The sequence below is a fragment of the Ictidomys tridecemlineatus genome, chromosome X (assembly GCF_052094955.1).
Source record: "Ictidomys tridecemlineatus isolate mIctTri1 chromosome X, mIctTri1.hap1, whole genome shotgun sequence".
NCBI classification, from domain to species: domain Eukaryota; kingdom Metazoa; phylum Chordata; class Mammalia; order Rodentia; family Sciuridae; genus Ictidomys; species Ictidomys tridecemlineatus.
The window spans coordinates 112732123-112759687 of NC_135493.1; the positions used below are offsets into that span (position 1 = coordinate 112732123).

Here is a 27565-nt window from a genome sequence, read left to right on the forward strand (position 1 = left end):
TTTGGAGCTCTTGCATCATCTCAAAAAATTACAAATTTTGAAATGGTGTCTAATACTACTAAGCAAATTTAAATGTTTGTGATTGATACAATAATTTGCTCCTTTTTGAATAAGTTTTCATGACAGGACACAACTTTAGGAGACATTTTATATTGTCAAGTTGATGATGGATATGTGAATGAGGAGCTATGGCACAGAAATGTTTATTGTAGCATCTGGACATAGAAAAATAAAAATGAATAAAATCTCCAGATAGGATGGATAAAAAATTGTGATCTAATTGTGATTCAATGGAAAGCTATATAGAAGTGAAACTGAAGGAACTGGAGCTAGATGAACAAGTTGGTTGAATCACATCAAAAAGTAGCAAGTCAGGGCTGGGAGTGTAGCTCAGTGGATACAGTACTCACCTACTACACATGAGGCCCTGGGTTCAATCCTCAGCACCCCCCCACACACAGAAAATACACCTATCCTGAAACACATTAAACCTTTAAAAAGATTGCTTTAAAAAAATAGCAAGTCAAGGGGTTGGAGTTGTGGCTCAGAGGTAGAGCACTCACCTTGCATGTGCAAGGCCCTGGGTTTGAACCTCGGCACCACATAAAAATAAATTAAAAAAAAAAAAGTATTGTGTCCAACTACAAATAAAAATAAATAAATAAATAGCAAGCGAAAGAAAATACAAAAGGTACTATTTATATAAAATTCAAAGACATATAAAGATGAACAACATATTATTTAGGAGTTCATAAATAGAATATACCTATACATGTCTTTACATACTGTCTTAGCCTGTTCAGACTGCTATAACTGAATACCATAGCCTGAATGGCCTATAAACAACAGAATTTTACTTCTCATAATTCTGGAGGCTGGGAAGTCTAAGATCAAGGTACCATCAAATCCACTGTCTGATGAGAGCCCACTTGCTGGTTCATAGCCTGGATCTTCTCACTGTGTTCTCACATGGCAGAAGGGAAAAGTCAACTCTCTGGGGCCTCTTATAAGAACATTAAACCTATTCATGAGAGTTCTTCCCAAAGGCACCATCTCCAAATATTATCACATTGGGGATTAGATTACCACACACAAATTTAGAGGGGGACACAAACACATGTGCAGGGAAATGATAAATCCAGAAATGAGGATAGAGATCTCCTCTGGGCAAGAGGGAGGAGATGTGATCAGGGAAGTGTATATGTAATGACTTGGGCTTACCTGGGTTTTCATTTCATTATACAATATGCTTCATAAATAGGCAAACTATATTTGATATATATTTCATAAGAATAACATTAAAGATAAATTCATTAGCTGATTTTGAGACTATATTCCTATCACTTTAAAAAAGGAAGAGAGTTTTTGTTGTTTTTTTAAAAATGCTTACTTCTTTTCTCCCACAGTTCATGGGTTAAGTGAAATCAAATCATTCCCCAACTCTACCTAAAAGGTTAATGGTAGAAATACAAATTGCCATGGCTCCCTGTTAGTTATCAGTAACAAGTAGATTAAGTAGACAGATCATCTGTCCTCTCACTCCCATCCCTCTCTTGTTCATTTCAGATGTTGCTTTTGTAGACATGAGTGACTTCTCCAGACAGCCTTCCCTCTTCTACCATCTTGGAGTCCGTGAAAGCTTTGACATGGCCAATAATGTGATCCTGTACCATGATACCGATGCCGACACAGCACTGTCACTGAAGGTAAAGAACATCGTTCACTTTCCTCTGAGTGCATCATTTTGGAAAAGCAGAATTTTATGTCAAGCTGAAATGTAACATAGCACAGGAATTATATGTGAGAAAAGTAATAAAAATTGCTTTTGCAATACCTTTTTTCCTACCACTGGTTCTACCTCACACTTATAAATTTCTGGCTGCTCTGTGAGCATCGTTGCTACATTATGCTTTTGCAGGCAACCTGAGCACTTCCAGGCTCATTAGAGAAAAAGCAAAAAATATTCACTTCCATTGACACAAACATACTACTCTGAATCCCTTTGTGGACAATTTGATCCAAACTTACATGTTATAAAAATTAGTTCTTGACTTGGATAATGACAGGGATATATTTAACAGTTACCAAAATAAGCAGAAAATTTTACCATAGATATAATCGACATTTAATTTGTTATTATACTCTAATCTGAAAACCTAGCAAAACTGAAAACAAGTGTATTCCTATACATTTCAGTAATATTGAGAATTTCTGAAACATATTTTGGCAAGATTGAAACAAACATTTTTTGATAATATAGAACATTTTAAAAATATCTTTATTTATTATTTACGTGGTGCTGAGGATTGAACCCAGTGCCTCACACATGCAAGGCGGGTGCTTTACCACTGAGCTCCAGTCCCAGCCCATATAGAACATTTTTAAATGCTTATATTTGCAAAATATAAATGTCTGATGTGCGTTATTCTAAAATTCTGCTAATATTGTTGAATATCTTAGAAAATCCTGCTTTATGTTAAATTATTTAAAAATTAATAGTTTGTTTACAGCACTGTTTCTCAACCTTGATTGCACTTTAGAATTACCCAGAGAGCTTGTAAATATCCCAGGAGCCAGGCCACACCCCAAACAATCACGTCACAGTCTCTGGGGTGTGCTGCACAGGCATGGGACTTTTTTAAACCTCCCAAATGTGCAATCAGGTATGAGAACTAGTGGGTTTAGAGATTGGTCTTTATAGACATCCTTTTTAAGTGTCCAACTCCCTCAGTACTGTAACAAGACAATTTTATGCCATACTTGGGCTGTGTGTGTGTGTGTGTGTGTGTGTGTGTGTGTATGTATGTATGTATGTGTATGTGTTTCTTGTTATTTAATATTAACCAAATTTTTCTGGGTTCTATATTGGTTTGAGATTATTTCCTGATAGAAACACCACCTAACACCACCTGCTTCTGTTGTATAATCTGTATGTGTTAAACCTCACATGCATTTTATGTAGATAGGTGCTCTGTAGTTATAACACATAGTGTATTTGAAGTCATTTGTATGACAGTGAAAAAAAAGAAACTTTTATCAGTGTGCTTTATGTTGTAGAATAGTTTCTACAGTTTAGAAACATATTTATAGTCTATAAGCCAACCTAAATAACTTTAGAGATTTAGATATTAACTGCTGCTTTTACTGATTTTTCACTGTGCTTAGAAGTATTTAGAATACTTAGAATTTAGAAAATATGAAAGTATATAGATTATTAATCTGTACTTTGATGGGAAACATGAAATTTTAACATTTTTTCCTAATTCAATACATTTTTCCTCAGCTGTGCTTTAGAAAAGCCCTCTGGAAAGTTCTATGATCTAGATAATTTTAAAATTATTTTACAGGGCTAGAGATTGAAAATTTTTAATTTTTAACGAATCAGACAAATATTTCCTAGAATGGAAATGGGTAGTTAGTCATTCCAGAGGAAGCAATCTGAACTTCTTATCAAAAATAGAAATCTTGGGCTAGGGATGTGGCTTAGTGGCACAGTGCTTGCCTAGCATGTGTGAGGCCCTGGGTTTGACCCCCATCGATGAAAAAAAAGATTCTCTGATTATATAAAACTTGTTTTACAGGGCAGATATTTAATTATGTTTTCTCTTGCAGAAATGTTGGTTTCTAGCATATAAATAAATGATATATACTCAAGGTCTGCATAACCATCCTGTTGTTAACTGGCTAAAATGGACATGAATTTGAACCTGCCTAGACAGTTCTAATAGGGTGTCAGGAATACTTCCAGTAGTACTCTTTCTGTAGGAAGAGTGACCATGGTGTTTCTGCAGCCTTTGCATTGATCTATTCAAACCCCAGGATGGCACAGTGTTTCCCAAGTGCTTTCTTACTGTCACTGTCATTCTTCTCTGGGAAGGTGGGATGCAGAGCACTCGGTGCCCCAAATATGAGTCTCAAAATATCTTTTGGGGGGTTAGAGCTTTAGCTCAGTGGCAGAGCATTTGCCTAGCACATGTGAGGCACTGGGTTGGATCCTTAGCACTACACAAAAATAAACAAATAAAATAAAGACATGTTGTTCACCTACAACTACAAAAAGTAAAATAAATCTTTTGGATAAAAGTATTGTCACTGATATGGGAAAACCATCATAAGCAGAAATGCCCTCCAGTACTTCCAAAGCTAAACAATTATGATTGGTTTTCCATAGAATGTGAATTTTTTGATTATCAGAGGTTCATTTCTATTTGAAGCTTTCAGATGGTGGGGGTTCAAATGATTAATTCTTGTTTTAAGGTGGGCACTATATGATGTGGGGAATATTGACTAATGCTTATGAAAATTAACTGTTTAGAAAAACTATGTTCATCTTTTGTTTTTCTTTTCAGGATATGGTAACTCAAAAAAACACAGTAAGTATTACATTTTCAAATTTTTAGCCTCAAAAGTGTAAATTTTTTTTAAAATATAATTTTGTAGTTGTAGATATACACAATACCTTTATTTTATTTGTTCATTTTTATGTGGTGCTGAGGATCAAACCCATTGCCTCACACATGCCAGGTGAGTGCTCTGCCACTGAGCTACAACCCCAGCCCATAAGTATAAATTTATAAAATATTTGCCTGAAAATATCACAGGTAGCAAGGTGATTTCTAATCACGTGTTTGTTGTTTCTAAGGAGGACAGTTGGAAACCCTCAATCCACCAGTTAGCTTAGGCCCCACTTGGCCCTTTGAAAGTGTGGGACAGGAGGCAAGGTCAGACAAGTGTATATTCTTTATTACTTCATAGGGCTTTGAGCTTGGAACCACCTAGGTATATCCTGAGCTGGACCTGCACTCCCATGGACCACCAAGAGTCTTTTTACTGGAGTCAATACCTCCCATACTTCCTCACCAAAGTCGCCCTGATGATGAAGGAACATGAACTTATACCCCAGTTAACAAGGGGATCAAGCCTGAATTTCCCTGCTATAAGCTGAAAAGAAGTGGGATGAAATTCTACTTCCTTCTGCTCCTTCCTATTCCTTTATTATGTACTGAAGTTTCCTGATTCAGCTTATAAGTTCTTGTGATTACCTAGTCTTATTGCCATGTTGGTTTAGATAGTATAATGAAACTAGAAACTACCATCCTAAAAAAATATTTGAATAAGATCATGTCCTCAGAAATTGTGCCAGGGTTATCCTATACCATTGTATGTACCCCAAGCTTCCTATTCCCCTAGATCTGTGGTGGTGTAATTTGAGAATCCATGACCTAGACACTAGACAGGGCCTTGGTCCCCTTCCTTTGGATCTCAACATCCCTCTTACTAGCACTTCTACAAGGGAAGGGTCTCTCAGTACTTTTCCTATTCTAGTTGGAGTTCCTAGAGTGACCCAAGAAAAGGACACAGGAGGCGAAGCTCTCCCCAGGTTGCCCTCTGCAGGGGAGTAGGAGCTTTGCATGACTTTACCCCTCACAAAAGGCCCCTAGCAGGGGAGGGGGGGCTCCCCAGTACTCCACCTAACAAAAATACCCACCTAAGGGGGAAACTTGGACCCTCCTTCCCCACCAGAGGATGAAATTCTAGAAACAAAGCAAGTGAGGTAGTTCAATTAGCATTGGAATGTGGATTTATAAGCTGGTTTGTAAAATAAGGCAAGAGGTTCTGGTTTCAAGTTCCTCTTGGAAAAGAACAGGACAATGTGTCATTTTGTTTTGTCCCATTGACGTACTGATGTTTTTCCATTTATGGGAGTCTGTCCTATTCTTTCCAGATCTTGATTTTTCATTTTACCTCCTTCATGGAGAAATGGGGGAACAATCAAAGGAGATTGGGCTTGAGGCCCAGGAGGTGTAGTTGGAGTCGCATCCGTCTCTTAAGTCACATTGGGCAGTTGTTCTACCCTTGTCTGGGTCATATCAGTAAAATGAGAAATGTTGACCTCTGTCCTTTTGTTTGTGGATGCCTTCCAGTATTCAACATCTGTGGTTCCATATTTATTGCACAAGCAAAAAGTTGTAACTTGGATTTAATGCAAGAAATGCCTATGAAACACTATTCCTTAAAACAAAATGAGGTACATGAAGGCAAGAAGCTATCTTTTTTCATTTCTTACTGTTGGGTGTATATATATACTTCTATCTATCTGGATTTTCTTTTGTACTGAGTATTGAACCCAGAAGTGCTTAAACACTGAGCCACATCCCCAGCCCTTTTTTGTATTTTGTTTAGAGAGGGTCTTGCTGAGTTGCTTAGGGCCTTGCTAAATTGATGATGCTGGCTTTGAACTCACAATCCTCCTGCATCAGCCTCCTGAGTCACTGGGATTATAGGTGTCCGCCACCATGGCTGGCCTGCACTTTGAAATATTAAAGACTTAGTGTTATAATAAATGTTAAGTAGTGTTATAATTCTAGTGTTAGAATACTATGTAGTGAATTCAGTTATAATTCCACTATGTATTCTCCTTCTGGCAAATACTCCCTTCTGAAATACCCAGGAATTCCTTTAATATTAATAGTAATTCTAAGCACACTTTGGCACCATTCTTCCTAGGTGTTTTGATTGTTTGTTAGGAATTAATTTATTCTACAGGATTTGACAACTAACGTCTCTAAATTTCATTAGAATTCAGTGCCCAATATTGGTTATCATGCTTGGAAGGTGTGAAAAATTACAGCATTCAAAAGAATTTTATTTTATTTTTATTTTTATTTATTTATTTATTTATTTATTTTTTAAAGAGAGAGTGAGGGGGAAAGAGAGAGAGAGAGAGAGGGGGAGAGAGAGAGAATTTTTAACATTTATTGTTTAGTTCTCGGCGGACACAACATCTTTGTTGGTATGTGGTGCTGAGGATCGAACCCGGGCCGCACGCATGCCAGGCGAGCGCGTTACCGCTTGAGCCACATCCCCAGCCCTTATTTTTATTTTTTAAAAATATTTTTAATTGGGGGGATGGGGTTGTAGCTCAGTGGTGTAGAGTATTTGCCTAGCACACGTGAGATGCACTGGATTTGATCATCACCACCACATAAAATAAATAGATGTCTACAGCTAAAAAAATTTTTTTAAATATTTTTAATTGGCACATAGTAATTGTATGCTTTTATGGGTACAGTGTGACATTTCAATACATGTATACAATATGTATGAACAGATCAGGGTAATTGGCATGTTCATAACCTCAAGCATCATTTCTTTGTGTTGGGAACATTCAAAATCCTCTGTACTACCTATTTTGAAATATTCAATTAATAATTGTCAACTATAGTTACCTACTGTGCTATAGAACATTGGAAGTTATTCTTTCTATCCTGCTGCATCTCTATACTTTCTACTCTTCCTCTAAAGCTCCATTCCTCCTTTTTCACACCCTTCCTGAGTGCTGGTAACCACTCTTCAGAAGAATTTTGAAAGGGACCTGAGATAACTTGAAGGCTAGAAAATAGTACCAAAGAGTAAATGCTGAAGGGATGTAAACCTTGGAAGATACCATTAATGGTTATCCTTAAATGTTATCCTCTTTCTGAAAGTAAGGAGACAGTTATTTTTTCCGCTCCAGATGGAGTGGAAATAGGGCAAATAGAAAAATGGTTTGGATCAGCAGAATGAACAGCTTGCAGTTAATGGCGATTAAACATTAAAACAGAATGTCAAAGTAAATTGGGTGACTTTTAAGGAGAGTTTGCTTAGTTGTCTCTTGCATGTGGATTGGGATAACACTGGAATCAGGGAGCCTTTATGACTCCAGACGTTTCTGGAGACAATCTGATAAAATCATTGGTGATCATTTTGGAAAGATTTTGGTAAAACACACATAGATATAATGTAGCCAGAGTGAACTTTAAAGTTCTTTCAGTCAGGGGTACAGCTTACATGCTACTGCCTGAACATGTAGCCAGATATTTGTGTGATTGTGAATATATGAAAACCAAGGTGCTTTGAGATCTGTCTTTAGGGAGTTATGTGCCTGATGCCACATTGAATACACCTTTATTTGGCAGAAGGTTGGGCACATTCATTTCCGTTTCTAGAAGTAGTTGCTTAGCAGAGATGGAAAGGCTGGGAAGCTGATCTCAGGGCTTCAGGCTGGGCTGCCCATAGCCATTCTGTGTGCCTTTGCTCTTTGGAAACATGACATCACCTTTTGTGCTCACCTCTTTTTCAAATGATGCTCATATTCTTATGTACCAGGTTTTGTTTTTTTAAAAAAACTGCTTGGGGCTGAGGCTGTAGCTCAGTGGTAAAGTGCTTGCCTCCCATGTGTAAGGCACTGGGTTCAATCCTCAGAACCACATAAAAATAAATAAAGATACTTTGTGCTCATCTTCAACTAAATAAATATTTTTTTTAAAAAAACTGCTTTACAGCCAGGCATGGTGGCGCACGCCTATAATCCCAGCAGCTCAGGTGGCTGAGGCAGTTCAAAGCCAGTCTCAGCAAAAGCAGGCCACTAAGCAACTTAGTGAGACCCTGTCTCTTAATAAAACACAAGGACTGGGATGTGACTCAGTGGTAGAGCACTTGCCTAACATGCATGAGGCACTGGGTTTGTTCCCCAGCACCACATTAAAAAAAAAATACAACAATAACTTTACAAAATAAGGCTGGGGATGTGGCTCAGTGGCTGAGTGCCCTTGAGTTCAATCCCTGGTACCAAAAAACTGCTTTACTTAGGTATAACTTGCATACCTACAAATTCACCTGTTTTAAACACACATAATTCAATGACTTTTAAAAAAATTCTTTTAAAGAAAGAGTGAGAGAGAGAGAGTGAGAATTTTTTAATATATATATTTTAGTTCTTGGTGGACACAACATCTTTGTTGGTATGTGGTGCTGAGGATCGAACCCTGGGCCGCATGCATGCCAGGTGAGCGCGCTACCACTTGAGCCACATCCCCAGCTGAACTTTTTAAATTTTTACATAAACTTTTTTTGTAGTTGTAGATGGACAACATGTCTTTATTTTATGTGTTTATTTTTATATAGTGCTAAGAATTAAACCCAGGGCCTTACAAGTGCTAGGCAAGTGCTCTGCCACTGAACTAAAGCCCCCGTCCTAATTCAATGACATTTATTTATTGATTAATTTATTAAAGTTTTTCATGCCTCTTTTTTTTTTGAGAGAGAGAGAATTTTAATATTTATTTTTTAGTTTTCGGCGGACACAACATCTTTGTTTGTATGTGGTGCTGAGGATCGAACCCGGGCCGCACACATGCCAGGCAAGCGCGCTACCGCTTGAGCCACATCCCCAGCCCCAATGACTTTTAATAATCTGGTTTTGGAGCGTTTCCATTACCTCCTCAAATACCTTTTTACAGACCATGCCTGTTCCTACCTCCAAACCCAAACAACTTCTAATCTGTTTTATGTCTTATAGATTTACCTTTTTGGGCTTTTCAGGTGAATGGAACCATACCATATGAGGTTTCTTTCAATTAGCATGTTTTTGAAGTTTTTCTATGATGTAGTGTATATCAGTAGTTTTATCCTTTTTATTGCTAAATGACATTCTACTGTATGGATAGTCCACATTTTACTGGTCCTCTCCCCAGTGATGGGCTTTTGGGTTGTTTCCACTTTGGGGATACTATGAATAATGCTGCTCTGAACATATGTGTACATAAAGACGTACACATATTCATTCCTCTTGGGTATATACTTAAGAATGGAATTGTTGGATCATATGGTCTATACATGTTTACTTCTTAAGAAACTGCCAAAATGATTCCAAAGGAACTGTTCCATTCTAAATTTCCACCAGCACTGAGAGGTCCAGTTTCTTTACATCATCATCAATACTTGGTTGTGTCCATCTTTTTATGATAGCCATTCTAGTGAGTATGAAGTGATATCTTAGTGTAGTTTTAATTTGCATTTCCCTAGTGACTAGTGATGTTGAGCATCTTTTAATATTCTTATTAGTCATTCATGATCATCTTTGGTGAAATGTCTACTCATATATTTTCCCCATTTTAATTGGTTGTGTACTCACTGTAGAGTTGAAAGAGTTCTGGAAGCAAGATTTTTTATCAGAGGCTTCAGTTACTCAATTCAGTTATCAGTTATTACTTTTATGGATCAGGCCCTTTTTGTATCTAAGAACTTTTAGCTCAACTCAAGGTCAAGAAATATTACTCCTATATTTTTTAAAAAACTGTTAAACCTCCATTTAGGTCTCAGATCCATTTTGAATTCATTTTTATATTTGGTATGAGATAGGTATCCAAGTTCATTCTTTTGCGTGTGGATATTCAGTTGTCCCACCACCATTTTTTTTTTTTGAGAGGGCTATCTTTTTCCCTATTGAATTGTCTTGGCACCCTTGCTGAAATCAACTAAACCTATATGTAAGGTTTATTTCTGGATTTTCAGTCCTGTTCCATTGATATGTATGTCTAACCTTATATACAAGGCACACGGTTTTGATTACTGTTGCTTTGAAGTAATTTTTTAAATTGGGAAGTCTGAGTCCTCCAACTTTTTCTTTTTCATCCTTTCTTGGGACATTTTGGCTCCCTGCAATTCCATATGAATTTAAGAATTGGCTTTTCCATTTCTGCAACAGCAATAATAAAAACCCTCACCGTTGACAGGGATCGCATTGTATCTGTAGATTGCTTATTGATAACAATATTAAGTCTTACAATTTATGAATATGGACTGTCTTTCCATTTATTTAGATCTTCCGTAATTTCTGTCAACAATTTTTATAATTTTCAGCAAACAAGTCTTCACCTCCTTGACTTAAACTTATTCCTGGATATTTTTTCCTTTTGGATGCTCTTGTAAATGGAACTGTTTTTTAAATTTTCTTTTCAGGATTAAAAAGTGTTACAAAAATCTTGTGAATACTCATCACATTTTAATTCATAATTCAATATTTGATTGAGTTGAAATGTAATTCAGTTTTCAGCCAGAGCTTTACAAAAATGACTTTTTGCTTTTCCTGTATTTTTATCCATTTCTATTTTTATGCTGTTGCTTCAGACATAACAAAGGTAGTCAATCTTAGCATTTCAACAATTCAGAAAACTTGTTTATACAATGACAGATCAAGGTTGCACCTTCATGAAAGCAAAAGAATGAAAATGCAGCCAACCATGAGGCTACTTTATTGGTTAAACCTTGGAACTTCCTGATGGTTTGCCACTAGTGTACATAGTTCATAGGTATTCTGTAACTTCCTTTGTTTTCACTTTCCTTTGCAAGAATAACCAGTTTTGAATTTGTAGCATATTTCACAGATTGATTTCCCCTGAAGCAGAGTCTGAGATTGAATTTAAGGTCCAGGAGGTTCATTAAGGAGTGCCTTTGGGATTGACACTGGGCAAGGGGAGGGAATGAAACAGCACTGGGCAGAGGGAGAAATGGAGCTGTGATGCAAGACCAATGACAGCCTTGGCAAACCCCTAAAGGAAGTCAAGCTTGACTGGCCTTTCTGAGCTGTCCTGTGTGAGGATGAGATGGCCAGGGTTTTATACCCCTGCATCCATCCATCATCAAAAAGAGTGTAACCTTGGATAAGGTGCTTTCTGCAACTAAGGCAGTTCCAGAAGGGGCTGACAGTAGGGACTGCGGGTTAAAGAACTTCCAGTAGCTAGGGCAATATATCCTTCCCTGAAAGGGGGTCTTGGTAGCACACCTGAGTATCTATCACACATAATAATTTCATATGGAGAATATATAAATCATATATACCCCAGGACTAAAAAAATAGATCTTCAAGGCTGATAGGCACAGGAATAATATTTTCCTGTTGAATTGGTTGGTAATTACCTGAAAACTGCCTAATCTTGCCAGAGAGGAAACATGGGGACACGCGCATTCCCTGTCCCCAGGAGACTTACTGAGAGAAAATGAGGTGTTCCACCCAATACTTACAGTTGGAATTGTTAGAAGTATACTAGATCACATTTTCATTTGTCATGTCCTGAAGCCAGAGTTCACAGTTTTTTTTTTTTAAAGCAATGTTTCCAAGCTTGGATCACATTATTAAAAAGTACTTTATTAAAAACCATGTTATTAAAAAACTAATCTGGTTCCTGACCTCTGGACTAGGTGATTTTCTTTTTCTGGAAAATTGGTGAGATTTAAGAGAAACTTGTTCCCATTAAAATGGTTATCTTTATAATCCCAATAAATTGGAAATTCTTTGAGAAACACACATTGGCAATACTGAGGGCATTGTGTTCAATACTGAAGTCTTCCTCCTGGCTTGTGAACATGGTTAGGGGGTAACAGAATTTCTCCTGTTCTTTCTTTCTTGCTTTCCACAAGTCTAAAGTTTTCTATGAACTGGGCTCCAAAATTATTAAACATATAGAGTGTTTAGGGACAGTTTGGTAAAAAGTCAATTAAATTTCTTCTTTCTATGTCTTTTGGGTTTTCTGAGTTGAAAATTAAGTTTTCTACCACTTTTATTATTAAAGACTCCATTTCAAACGGGAAGGCTTCATCCCACAGAGATGGAAAGGAAGAATTTTATTTTATCCACAGAATATGAATCATGTAAAAATCTCTGCTCTTTGAGTATTTATTTAGCTTGTGTGGCTATTTTCTATCATTTCTACCTCATCTTAAATTCCCTATTACAGTCTTTTCGTTTTTTCCTGCGTGGCTATGTTTTCGCTTCTGTTTGTTCTCTTAAATTGAAGTACTCTAGAGGTGTGAAATATAAAACTTTGCACTGTACGTCTTGAATATCACAGGGGTAACATCAGATGTCACAGGACCAATGTCAGAACCACGTTATTGATATTAAATTCTGCCTACCAACTAACTGAACAAGTCCTTGGAATTCAGGACACCCATTTGTTTTCTTTAAATTAAGATATAATTCACATATCTTAAAATTCACTATTCCCTCATATATTTGTGTTGCAAATTTTGTGTAGCTTAATTTATTTAAGGGCATTTCAGAATTAAGTTGAAGTGACAAGAGTCCTAGGAAGGGAGAGGAAAGGCCTGAGATTTGTCCAGCTCTGTAAGTCATCTGTGTGCCAGTTGCTTAACATTCTTGGGTCTCAGATTCCTCCTCTATAAAATGAGACAATGGGGCTGGAGTTGTGGCTCAGTGGTAGAGTGTTTGCCTAGCATGTGTGAGGCACTGGGTTTGATTCTTAGCACCTCATATAAATAAATTAATTAAATAAACATCCAACAACTAAAAACTAAAAAAAATGAGACAATAGGGTGCTTTCTGAGATTTGTGCCAGCTTTGAAATAATTGTCATGTTATGAGAATCATTCAGTTGTTTGAACAAAGTGGATCAACTATTGCAATAGGTCAGTTAGCACTCCATGGTTTACAGCAGGGATATTTTCATTTACTTTTAAGTGGTACAGTAGCCTGATTTTGCTATTGAAATCATTATACAGCTTCTGTATATTTATTCCTCCTATGACCAGATAAATATGGAAAGGTAACAATGTGGAATGTTCTTTGCATTGATCATGAAAAACAAAAACCAACCTACATTTTTCTGGACATGCATATGTGCTGATTTTTTTTGGAGGGGGTACTGGGGGTACTGGGGATCGAACTCGGGGACACTCAACCAGTAAGCCACATCCCAGCCCTATTTTGTGTTTTATTTAGAGACAGGGTTTCATTGAGTTGCTTAGCACTTCGTTGTTGCTGAGGCTGGCTTTGAACTCGCAATCCTCCTGCCTCAGCCTCCCAAGCTGCTGAGATTACAAGCATGCCCCACTATGCCTGGCCATATGTGCTGATTTTTAAACTTCTCTCCTAACTGGCTAGACAAAGATATGTTTATGAAACTTAATTTTTTTGTGTGTGAAAAGTATTGCCCCATATTTGTTCCTTAGCTTGCTAAATTTTCTTAGACAGAATCTTCTGGGCTTTTTCAGTTTTGGTCTTCATTAAAGATTTGTGACTTATTTGCATTACAAGATCCAAAGAACCACATCCTGCCAGCAGGCAAGATGTGCATTCTTCTGCAAGTGCTCAGAACTTAGTTCATCTTGGCTGATATTAAACCACTGTCCATCTGCCATTAATGCTTTCCCCTCTCTTCTGATGAGGCCATGTGTTGACTGATTAAATGTTTGTATCAGTATAAAAAAATGTTCTCTGAAAGGTCAACCTGAAAGTCTCATTATGAAGTTCATCAGGAATAAACTCTAACCTATCATATTTTCTCCAAAGAATTAATTTATAAACCCTGTGCTGCTATTAACCAGCTATGCCACCAGCAACTAGCCATAAATAAAAAAATAAAAATAAAAAAATAAAAAAGTGCTGCTCTAACTAGGTCCCTTGGTTTGTGTTTCCATCTTGGCCTCCTTGGTTAGTGGCCATGATAGAACCTGATGGACAAGAGGAGGTTCCAACATACTCTGGTCTCCTGAGCTGTCCTGGATAATCCAGGCAGCTATTTGTGGATGAGAAATATGCTGAATTACTAGAAAGCTTTATTTGTGTATCCAATGAAGGAACATTGACATTTTTTGGCTACAGCTGGGATGTTCCATATGATGCCTCTGCAAAGAGTCCTGAGAGGCAGTGCTTAGCCTTTTGGGAACGTGGGATCCCTTTTTCATTCTGGAGGAGCCTATGCATTACTTTTGAGAATATGTTTGAATATGCTTAAATACAAAGGATTACAGGAAGACTATGTTGAGATAGATAAGTACATCTAGGTTGGAGTGGTACTAGGATTTAATCCTTGGCCCCCTGAATCCTTTGAGTTGGGATGAGACTGACTTCTTATTTCAATGCTAATAGGGTCTTTCTTGTTCACCTAATCTAACATATGTGAAAAAACAAAACACTGCTCAGTTCTGTTTAGAGGGTGATGAAATTGCTGGTGGGAGTGTAAATAAATTGCTTCATCTTTTATGACACCTAAGCCACACACATCAAGAACTTTATACTTGTTTTAGTAATTTCACTCCTGGGAAGCTATCTTTAGGAAAACACCATGGTACAAAGATGCTATATGCAAAGATGTTCATCTTAGTGGTACTTAGAAGGAAAATTTCAAATCAAACTGAAAGTAAAGCAATAGGAGAATGGTTAAGTGTATATAGTTAATATCATAACGTTTAAGACTATGTAATTAAGCTTTTTTTTAGTGATGATATAGGATGGTTTGTTCATGGTAGTGATATTTATAGATGGTATTAGTTCTGGGAAATTGCAATTGCTAGATTAGGAACTCAAAACTTTACAGTATCTTCCACTTTCTACCCCCACAGTGTCAGAGATCAGTGGTTTTTACTCTGCTCTCTGACCTCACTTACTATATGAGAATCATCCTTTTAGAAATATTTGGAGAGTGTTTAGAATAAGAGTTTACATATTAATGTGGCTAGAACACTGGTTCTAATGCTTCTTTATGTAGGAAACTAAGCTGCCTTTGTTAAATTTGTTTTAATGAGCTGGATTCTTGAGATATTTTCATTTAAAAATGTAACAATTAAAAATAGCTGATCCTCGTTCACTATTGAACATGTATTATGTTAATCATTGTTTTTCTTTTAAGTTTCTGGTCTCTCCACCAACAAAAGTTTGAATGTGGTCCATCATTTGGAGATGTTTGGGCCCATTCTTCCTCTTTTTAAGAATAAAAGTACTTGCACTCAAAAGCCTGTGCTTTCATTTGGAAGTTTATGAATTGCTTTTTAAAATGTAGTCATTAGTTCCAATTTCTTTCTGTCAGATTTCTTAAACTTTAATACAGTTTCTGAAAGATTTTTTCAAAGGAAGTATTTTTACCTTCCCAAGTCTCTAGATTCCTGCTGTCTCCTCAGTCCTGTTTATTAAACTCTCAGCTGGTTTCAGAGTTCATGCATTTCCTCTCTTTCTTCTCATTTTTCTCTAACTATGGCTAAAAATTGGCTCCAAAGATCACCTCCTATCCTAACTGCAGGGTCTCTGCTGCTGCTGCTCTGCCTCCTTGAACAACAACTTGTCACAGCACATATCTTATAGCTGTCAAAATCCTATTTTTCACACCTCATTATTTAGGGTTTGAGCAGGACTGGGACAAAGTTTATTCTTGTGCTGTTTGGGAAGACTAGGTTTGCTAAAGGAATAATGTAAACAAGATTTCAGTAGAAACATTTGTTTTGGAAACAGTTGAAGATATAATAATTCTTTACAAATAGATTTGATCGTTCACTTTCAATGTACCTATCTACCATACAGAGGCTTATGATTATTTATTTGTAATGTTTATGAATACTTTTGTTATAATTCTTTTGTGTGTGTGTTGTGCTGGGGATTGAACCCAGAGCCTTGTGCTTGTGAGGCAAACACTCTTGTCAACTGAGCTATATCCCCAGCCCACAATTATGTCTTTTAAAAAAATATATCTTTAAAAAAATACATATATATTTTTATTTGTAGTTGGACACAACACCTCCATTCCATTCATTTATTTTTATGTGGTGCTGAGGATCAAACCCAGGGCCCTGCGCATGCTAGGCGAGCTCTACCACTGAGCCACAACCCCAGGCCCCCCACCACCACAAAAAATCTTTTATTTTATTTATTTATTTTATGTGGTGCTGAGAATCGAACCTAGGGCCTCACATGTGCTATGCGATCGCTCTACCATTGAGCTACAACTCCAGCCGCACAATTATGTATTTTAATGAAACTAAGAAAAGGAAAGAGAATTAGGAGAGAGAGAGAGAAGGAGAGTAAGAGTATATGTGTGGTATCTATTTTTTATTTACCATTTTTTGTTTTTTTCATTTGTTCTTGTGGATTTGAATTACCATTTGGTGTCATTTCCTTATTCCAAAGCAATTTTATTCCCACTTGTGTGCTATGCTTTTTATTGTTATTGTCAAATAGCTTACATCTCTCTATATGTTATAAACTCCAAAATATGGATTATATACATCCTTTTCTACATTTAATTTTTAAGTTGGTTAAGAGAAGAAAGGAAAAGAAATTTATGATCATACTGCATTTTATAATTGCCTACGTAACTACTTTTATTAGAATTTTTTGACTACTCTCAATTTCTTCCATTCTAAAGAACTTCCTTTAGTATTTTTGTAAGATAGATCTACTAGCATAAATTTATCTCAGATTTTGTTTATCTGGAAATGTCTTTTTTTGATCTTCACTTTTTCAGCCTTAATCTTTTGGAGGGGGTACCAGGGATTAAGCTCAACCACTGAGCCACATCCCCAGCCCTATTTTGTATTTTATTTAGAAACAGGGTCTCACTGAGTTGCTTAGTGCCTCCGTTTTTGCTGAGACTATCTTTGAACTTGCCATCCTCCTGCCTCAGCCTCCCGAGCTGTGTGTCACTGCACCCAGCTGAGACTTTACATTTTTAAATGTCTTTATTAAAAAGAATTTTTACTAGTTATGGTTTTTTTGGGGGGGATAGAATTTGAGAAGCTTTTCACACCTCCAGCCCAGCTTAGTTAGGATTGTTTCTTCAAAGGTATTTTACCTTCTGTACCTCACTGATCCACACAGCCCTTTCTTTCCTCCCTCTCAATCTGAAATAGGAGGGCTTTTACCATGGACTTAACCAATTTCAGATAGAAGAAAAATATTTTCACTTCTGAATTTATAAATGGCATGTAATTTAGCAACATGGTTTTCCTGGCATGGATGAGGGAGAAACTTCTCTAACCTACCAAAACCTACTAGTTTGCTGGCTAGTTTGAGTCTCTTTGAGAATTCAAAAGTGTTGCAGGGAGGGGAAGGGTCTTTGTTCTTTTGGTACAGGCAGTTCCTGCTGATGAAGAAGTAGATCTGAGCCACCTTCCTCAGCAATCACCCCCACACACCTTAATTCTTGAGCCTTCTATTTATAACACTGGCATTTGTATTTTGAGGGGGTTAATGCCAATAGCTGGTACCCACAGGGATGGTCACCCAGCTGCTGCTTTGCAGCAGGTTCAATATTCGCAGAAAACCCTCTTTTCAGGGATAATGCAATACAAGAAAGTTTAGTCTAAAATGTTGACCCATCACCTGCTTTTGTATGGGTTGGGAGCTAAGAATAGATTTTTACTTTTTCATTTTTATTTTTTTTACCCTTTTAAATGGTTGGGAAATATGAAAAAAGAAGATTATTTCAGGACATGTAAAGACGTGAAGTTTGAATTTGTGTCCATATATAAAGTTTTGTGGACACATGGCCTCGCTTGTGTATTTGTGTATGGTCTGAGTCTGCTTTTGTGCTACAACAGCAGAGTGAAAGAGTTGCAAAAGACACTGAGATATGAAAGGCCAAAATATTGATCATCTGGCCCTTACAGGAAGTTAGCTGACCTGGTCTAAAAATGTGTTTTAGTGGAATAATACCAGTAATTTCTTTTAACAAAATATTTTAGGATTCAAAATGTGTCATAACAGGGCTGTAGAAGCCCACTAACATCCAAAAGAAAGAGGTTTCAATACAATTATTTATGTCTTAAATTAGGATAGAAATGTCTTCCTCTAAGCAGATCTTATTCAAAAGTAAAATTTCTTAAATATATATTTCATGTCATTGAAACTAATTCCTCCATATTGTAAGTTTTCTAACGTGGGCTGTTTGATCTGAGATCATGATATTCAGACAGTTTTCTGTGTAGCTAATGAATTGGTTTTTAATTTAGAAGAAAATTTAGTTCTTATTCTATGTCCCATTCTTGGAAAAAATATATCTGTCTATATTATGTCAAAACTACCTAGATACCTCCGTTAATTCATCTGACTTCTTACATTTTTTAAACTGAACTATTTCTGGCATCATATAAATTCTTCATGTAGAAATACAGGGATTTAAAAGTCTGAAATTTTAACTTAGTTGCATTTTATGATAGTGTAGGCAAAAGATTGATGATGATATAAGAGTGTTGTTAGAGAATTATATTTCAACCTTCAAATGTGCTAAAAAATTGAGCATAGATATAATGCTATTTAAAGATGTTTGTGCTTTATAAAGAATTATAATTTTTAGTCAAACTATAATTATTCCATAGAAAAAGTATACTGTTTTACCTACTATTAAAGGTAATTTGAATTTTTTATAAAAAAAATTTCAGTGGATCTTTTCAAAAGATCTCTAAGACTAATCATAGTTATTAATATATGCTTCCCCAGGGCTGGAGTTGTGGTCTCAGTGGTAGAGCACTTGGCTGGCATATGTGAGGCATTGGGTTTGATTCTCAGCACCACATATAAATCAACAATTTTAAAAAAATATATGCTTCACCTAAATTTTTATTAAACAAAGTTTATATTTCACCTGTATCAAATTATCAAATAATACATTTTCATATATGTTGAAAGAAAAATGATATGCCATATTGTAATCCTTGGTTCTCACTGGGTTCAAGTCCTGGTTTGAGGGCCATAAAAAGAATCGATTGATTTTTTTTTTTTTTTTTTTTTTTTTAAGACTTCCGACTCTTAACATTTCTGCCAGTGAAATTCATAGACATTTACAGGTCAGCTCAGCATTTGAAACCAAATGATAGAGCTTTTGAAATTGAGAGGTTTCCTTTTTTATGCCTAATAGACTTGTAGTGATATTGCATAATTTGTTGTTCATATTGAAATATCTTTTTCTTCATATCCCACCAGGTCCTACCTGCTCAAAGTCACAGCTGTGCTTCTGCAACAAGTACTTTCTGGATCATTTTTGTTTCTTTTTTTTTCCAGGCATCTAGTGGAAATTATTATTTCATCCCCTACATTGTGACACCATGTGCTGATTATTTTTGCTGTGAGAGTGACGCCCAGAGGCGAGCCTCGGAGTACATGCAGCCCAACTGGGATACCATTCTGGGCCCGCTGTGCATGCCCCTGGTGGACAGGTTCATTAGCCTCCTCAAGGACATCCATGTGACCTCATGGTAATTCTTACCATCCACCAACAGCCCTGGGAGCCTTGTAAAAATTTCCCTTTCCTTTCAGAGAGGTGGTACACCTTGAAATTACCAGTATGCCCAGAGAATAAGGAGCATTGGTCAATCATTTAAAAATCATCCTGGAATCCAGCCTCACTAATCTGAGTCACTGAGGTAAAGCCAAAAGAGAATAGAACTGGAATTAGGAGGTCAGAATTGGGCCTGTGTCTGCTCCTGACTCCCTGTGTGACCTTGACATATACCTTCTCTTCTCTGTGGCTGTTTTCTCCTCTAGGAAACAGGGAAGTTAAATCAGTGATTTTTTTTTTTTTTAACTATCTATTTCAACTTGGAGATTCTGTTTCATGATCACTTCTGAGCACAATTTTACATTCCCTTAGTTATGGGGGTTCTTAAAATGCCCCAGCAAGGTCATTCTGACCTTGAGTTCTCATATTCTTGAGAACCTACATATTTTCCTGACTTCAGGAGATGTACTGTGACATGTTCTCTTTGAGATTTATATCAGAGGTAGTATGCACTACTCAGGTAGAAAGGTTTGAATGTAAGTCCTGCTAAGATGATTCCTAGCTGTGTAGCCTGGGAAAGGTCACTTCCCTTCTTTGAGTCTCAGTGCTCAAGAAACTGTACCTTCAGTGTTCTTACTCTAAAAATTAAAGGCAGAAAAATTATTCTTAATCAAGCAATCCAGTTGTTTTGCTTGAAGCCAATTTAAAGGATTTATTCCTGTAAGTTGTGTCACAAGGAGGAGGATTTGTACTTCCAAAACAAATGAAAATCCAAAGGACTGGCAGAACTGGCTTATAATGAAATGTCAAGGACCTCATGTCATGTTTTGGCCCAAATCATGGCACCTTGAACCATGGAGGGTTACTACTGAAATATTGGCATGAAGTTCATACTTTGTTCTCCTTTTCTATGCCATTGCCTCTTTTCTGGATACAGACTTTCTTTTAGAGACCTTAGTGGGGAAGACGACTGGAAACCTAGACATATGTGACCATATGCCAACACAAAAAGCAAATGGCAAACTTTTTGTGACACAGTCCTAGCAAACCTCATTCAGTTTTACTTTGCTAACTTTTGTCTAATTGCAAAACAAACATTTTAGTGATGTTTAGGGAGAAAGTTCTCCCAATATCATATTTTCAGGTCTGACAAGGAGGTCGGCTAACTTGAATCTTCCAGATAAGTCATATCTTTGCAAGAAATGGGTTCAAGTTTGTTTCTCATTCGGTGTATGTATGTATTGGGAGGAAAAGAACTTTTTTGATTTGTTTTAATTTCCAAGGGCTTGAAATGTATATTAGTGGATTCCACCCCACAGTTGGCTGGGGTCTTGACAATAATGAGACAGTAAATGGTACTTGTGATTGCAAACATCTGTAATCAGGATGGCAGGTAAGTTTTAAGCTCATGAGCCAATTCTGATAGATTTATAAAGTATCTTGAGTCCTGTGCTATAAAGGGCTTTGAAGCCATTTCCAAGTTCATATTGATTAGCAACATCTTCCCTGGTTGCCAGAGGCAGAAATGGCTGCATGATTATTACATATCTGGAGTCCCCAAACCATAATCAAGTCAGTGTTTTATTTACCTAAAAAGTTACTGTTCTTATTAGATTTCTTCATTTATTAAAACTATTTTTCAGAATTACCCTTGAAAACAAGACTGAAGTATAACTTTTTACCATCAGGCCAAACTAATAACACTTTAATAGCTTTCATGCCTTTATAGTCTACCAAATGGGCAATGGCTGTCACCCAGTTTAATGACTCATTCAATTAATGACAGAATTTTAAACACTGGCAGAGTTTGCTGATTTGCTCATCATTGGGGTAATAGCAGTTGACAAATAAGGAAATAAAAATGAAAGCATTGCACTAATATTTTTACATCAAAACCCTTTCTGTGGGATATCACTTCATTCTTTAAATGTTAATTGAGGTCTTATTATAAGCATTGGACCAGGCTGTGTAATGTATGCACATTTTTATGGCATAGTTTTATAATTATTCAAAATAAGTATGATTTGTTCTTATTCTCTCTTGTGTTGTTTCTCTAGGAAAGATGATTTATCCTACTGTCTTTTTAAAGAAACAGCTTAATTTTTCTCTCTACAATTAAATCATTTCAGCTTCTTAATGGGTTGGCAGCATTACTGCTTGGCAGTGCTCATTCTCTGTTTAAAAATTAATTGGAAAATAGGCAAAATGTTTAAATCAATCTGTGGTCATTGTAAGTTGGCCTCTGTACACCAAATTAGGTTGTTTTTCAAGGTTTTATTCCAAGTATCAGATACTAGCATTGACTTGTAAGAGGCTATGGGCACATTTAAGTGTGGATTTAAACTGTTTTAAATGTTCTTACATATCCACATTATTATCTAGACACCCTCATAAAGGAGATTTTTATATTTTACATTAGGTTTTTATATTTTACATTATGGCAGTCAAATAAGACAAGGGAAGTGTGTGTGTGGTGGGGGGGGGGTGAAAGGCAACGTTTTCTGTAAGCTTCCTAGCATGGCTTCTGTGTACCCCCTTTGGATTGCTTGGGGACATGACACCAGTTTCCAGCTCTCCTTCAACTGGTGAAACCTTCATGACTACTAGGGACACTTAATAAATGAGAATATTTTTAAAATGAATTTCTGTGTATTTCATAGCTCTGGGAGTTTTGTTTGGCTTTGTGATTATCTGTTGCTGGTAGGGAAAAATAAATATTCAAGTAAGGTACCATCTTGCCTTCTATGTGGTTCAAAATACCAGAGGAAATAGATTGAGCTGTATAGAAAGTTCTGTATATTGTTTGAATATTTCAGCCTTGAAAATATTTTTAAGGTTGTAATGAGCTGGTTTTTATTTGTTAACATTATTGGCTCATTTTAGCAAAATATGAATAACAAGTTGAAGTGTCTTTAGTTTGCTGCATGAGGAGGCTCGGGTCTGGGCCAAGGTCTCCATGTGTTAGCCTCAGTCACATAAATAAGAACCATATTTGTTTGAGTGCCAAGGAGGAGGGTCCTGGATGCACATAGTCATATCTATATGACTGGAGGTTTTCCTGTTCCTCTGTCTAGTGTTTATTACAAAGAAACCTTGTTGAATGACATCCGGAAAGCCAGAGAGAAATACCAGGGTGATGAACTGGCAAAGGAGCTGGCTCGGATCAAACTCCGCATGGATAATATTGAAGTTCTGACATCAGACATCATCATTAATTTACTCCTGTCCTACCGTGATATCCAGGTATGAAATGTGCCTAACTGAGGCTAGCATATAGCAAAATTTCTCTTGGCATGAGGAACTCCTCAGGTGAGTGTATTCTCACTAGGTGTATGGTGTATTCTCACTAGGTGTATTATTTTACTAGGTGTATGGTGAAGTAGCTATTTTATATAAATGGATCTGTGACCAGGTCAGAGGTCATCCAGCTTATCCATCAGGGTGAGAATTTTAGAGAAGAGTTTTTCATATTAGGGCTGGTGTGAATGCTCCAACAAGAGACCACATATATGGCACTGCTTAGTATAAATAATTAATAATTTAACACTTTATGCTATGCATAGTTCCAAGCCTTTTGCTAATCCTAAATTAATTCACTATTCTTAACAAACCTATGGTGTAGGTTTATTTTGTTGATCCCCATTTTTTGGAGGGGGGATACTGGGGATTAAACTCAGGGGCACTCAACCACTGAGCCACATCCCTAGCCCATGGTACCACATCCCACAAGTCCTGTCTCTAGAACTCTTCAGTAGCTTCTAAGGTCTGTTTTAGACTAAATATCTATATTCTCTGAAATATAGATTCTCTGAAAACACAGTAGCCATTTCCTGGTTGCTAGGCTTAATTTTTTCTGCCTTTGGATGAGTGATGGTAAATAAGAAAAGTAACAAAGGCCTAAAGGACATAGCAGAGCAGAGAAGATAAGAAGGACAATGGAGTCAGTCAGCCTCAGTCTAAATCCTGACTTCACTAACTGCTGTGTGACTTTGGGCAAGTTATTTAATTTCTCTGTGCCTCATTTTTAAAATATTTAGTCTAAAACAGGCCTCAGAAGCTATTGGAGAGTTCTCAAGATGGGGCTTGTGGGATGTGGTACCATGGAGGAAAATCAACATTTCCTCTTCTGAATTTAATGCCTTTGAGACATTCCTAAGGGAGTCTGCCTCCCTTTCCTGTGGCACACGGGGTAATGTACAATACTTATAGACTCCTATAAAGCTACATTGGAAGTTGTTGGCCATGTTTCTTTAAATCTAAATAATGGAGATATCCATTTATGCCTTGGACCAAGAAGAGTCAACTGCTAAGGAACTCATACTCCTAGTGATGAACAGATGCAACTAACTGATTTTAGTAGCAGGTGCCATTAGGGATTGTGATAATGATTAAAGCATGCACCATGACCAAGGATTAACCTTTCTTGAAGGTTTTCTTCCCTTGAGTTCCTGGCTTCTGGTTTCCTTCTGCCCTTGCCTTCATGTATTATCGCTTTCTTTCTTTTTTTTTTTTTTTGTATCCTTTCATTTCTTAACCTTTCATTGATGGGCCTCTTGGGCTCAAATGTGAGCCAAGAGATCTGTGGAATCCACTACTGTCATCTCTTTCCTAGGCCAGTAGTATCAAATGCAGAGCCATAAGACAGGTTTGGGATTTTAGTAGGAAACCCTCCTCTTCAACCATAGCTGGCAGCAAGTTGGCTAATACCAATGATTGTAAGCCTGGCTAAAATGTTAACTGGTAGCGCTACTAAGAGGGGACCCAACTGAGACACACATGGTAGCAATTTTTCCCTAGATGATTATGTAGCATTTAGACCAGTGGTTCTCAACCAGGAAGCATCTGATAGCATCTAAACACATTTTAGTTGTCAAAACTCTGTGTGTGTGTGTGTATGTGTGTGTGTGTGTGTGTGTGTGTGTGTTTGTATATGTATGTATGTTTTGCTAGCTTCTAATGAGTAGAGGCCAGAAATGCTACTGCCTTTCCTATAGTGCACAAGTCAGCATCCCACAATTAAGAATATTCTGGTTTAGATTAATTTTACTGATTATGATAAACCAAGAAGGGCTAAGATATTTTTTCCCTTTACATGGGAAGTTAACTGTAGATTTTCTTATGTGTATGTCTAGCTCATTTTAAAATAGCTTTTCTGGGTGGTTTTAATCCTTTTCCACTGAAAACATAGTAGCCATTTCCTGGTTGCTAGGCTCACTTTTTTTTTCTGCCTTTGGATTTAACAGTTTTTCTTCAATCCCTTTGTCCTCTTTGGTAACAGGAATTTCTTTTCTGCCCTCTCTCTCATTTATCTTATTTTCTGTTTTTTGTTGTTGTTGTTGTTGTTCTAGTGAAGGTTACAAGTAACTTCACTAAACACTCTATGCAAGGAAAGGTTTGTCTTAAAATCTGGAGACTGGCTTATGTTTATAACTATTCAGAAAAATCTACAAAGACCTGTATTTCTTCTCTTTTTCACCTTGAGATCTCTCGCCAACAGGACTATGATGCGATGGTCAAGCTGGTAGAAACTCTGGAGATGCTGCCTACATGTGATTTGGCTGATCAGCATAACATTAAATTCCACTATGCATTTGCAATGAATCGGTAAGAATGATAATGTATGTGTAGGGTCCCGTGTCCCCCCCCCCCCCCCCCCCCGCATACCAGTGATTGAACCCAGGGCACTTAACTACTGAGCCACATCCCAGCCCTTTTTTGTATTTTATTTACAGACAGGGTCTCACTGAATTGCTTAGGGCCTATGCTAAGTTGCTGAGGCTGACTTTGAACTTGCAATTCTCCTGCCTCAGCCTCTTGAGCCACTGGGATTATAGGAGTATGCTACCATGCCTGGCTGTGTAGGGTTTTGAAACATGCTACCTATTGAATTCTGCTTCCTTCTTTTGTTTAACATTCAAGTATAAGCCAGGTCATGTGCTAAATGCCAAGGTCACGGAGATAGACAAGGCACAATCTTCCTTCAGGGACTTAGTCTTTGGAACATGTATTCTAGCTGTGAGATCAGACATGTAAAAAAATCCTAATAGCTCAAGGTGGTACATTGTTTAATGAAAGTTTGCCCAAAGTGATAAGGAAGTATAGTAGAGGGAGGGAACCATTCTACTTGGGGGTTTTAGAGAAGCTTATTCATGGGGACAGTGAAAACATTATTTCATTTGGCCAGACCAGAATATGAGCATAGAGTTCTTCACACACAAAGTGCTTTCAAGGAACATCCATTGAAACTAGAACACAAGATACAGTGTGGCAAATGCAGGTGATGAAGCTGAGACCATGGATGGAGGATGGGACCACGTCTTGAGAGGACTTTGCATGCGTGAATAAGGAGTTGATATTATCTTGTAGACTGTGGATGACTAGTTTAAGTGACCGGATTGATGTTGTATGTAAGGAGAAAGAACTTGGGAATTCAAACTTCTGGGCTAAGCAGAGTGTGAAACTTGGAAATTCATGCTTGGAGATCATAAGCCTCAGAAACTTCACTGGTAAGGTATTAGCTAAGATTATATAACAAAAAAGCCACAAATGCAGTAATTTAAATTAGATTGAAATTTCCCTTTCACATGGCAGGCTAGAGTGAACCAGCCTAGCACCCAGCCTTGCTTCAGGAGTTGTTGAAGCACTTAGCATCCAACTACTGTAGCTCTTTTCATCCCCTGGAATGTTGGTCTTTTCTGCGTAGTTGAAGCTAAGTTACCGCCACTCAGTGTTCCACCCCGACTCCATTCCATAGGTAGGAGAGGAAACCCAGGGCAAGTCATTTCCTTTAAAGCAAGTAGAATTTACACATGTCACTTCTATCACATTCCATTGGTGAGCACTCAGTCATATGACTCCATTTAATTACAGCGGAAGCTGGTAAGTGTAGTTTGTAGCAAGGTAGTCATATACCCAGCCAAACTTGGCTACTATGGATTTGCAGGATAACTAGAAGTTTACCACATTCAACCTCACAAGGCTCTAGATGCACTTAAATGTCTTAGTTCTGCCTTCTCCCTTTCTCTGTTGATAATCTATAGGAAGAGAAGCAGCATTAGGTGAATATCATGAGAACCATTCCCTGATACACTCCTTACTGGGCCTGAGCTGGGAATTAATTATGTCAAATCATACAGCAGAGTACTCTGGGAGGTTTTCAGACTTATCTTGAGAGCCAGAGAGTTCTGGCACCTCCTTATCAACCTTCCATAACTGATATCTTCAATAGGGAGTGAACGAGATGAGGGTTGAGGATGAACTAAGTTAGAGGACTGCTGTATTGGATTTCCCAGTTTCAGAGGCTCTGCTTTGCCTCAGCAGTTAGATTGGGCTATAGGTTGTTGACCTGCCATTGGCTGTTTCTGCAGGACATTAGCAAAATAAGAGCTTATGGCTTTTTGAACCTTGTAATAACATGTGAGGTCACACTTCTCTCTCTTAAATCAAGGCAAAATTTATAATCAGTGAAATGCATAGATCTGAAGTGTATAATTTGATGAGTCTGACAAATGAATACACACATGTAAACAACACCCCAATCAAAATAGAAAATATTTCCATCACTCCAGAAAGAAGTTCCTAGAGTTCTTTGCCAGCAGCCCTCACACTTTTATAGGTCAACCACTGTTGTACCTTCTATCTTCATAGGTTAGTTTTGCTTGTCCTTGAACTGTTATCACTTATGAGGTCCTTGGAAGAAAGCTTAGCACACTGTAAGTGCTATAAAAATTGTCTTATTA

The 27565-nt window shown here is 37.2% G+C and overlaps 1 protein-coding gene across 3 annotated transcripts in view; it reads left to right on the plus strand.

Moving 5' to 3' along the window:
* Positions 1-27565, plus strand: part of Map3k15 (mitogen-activated protein kinase kinase kinase 15) — a 113298-nt gene that overhangs the window by 19723 nt on the left and 66010 nt on the right. For 2 of the 3 annotated variants that reach the window (XM_078035058.1, XM_078035057.1), the window contains exons 2-6: positions 1567-1706; positions 4350-4373; positions 19610-19803; positions 22901-23069; positions 25324-25430. In XM_078035058.1, the coding sequence (XP_077891184.1) occupies positions 1567-1706; positions 4350-4373; positions 19610-19803; positions 22901-23069; positions 25324-25430 (634 nt within the window). The remainder of the gene's footprint in view (positions 1-1566; positions 1707-4349; positions 4374-19609; positions 19804-22900; positions 23070-25323; positions 25431-27565) is intronic. The other variant, XM_078035056.1, reaches the window with a different exon arrangement.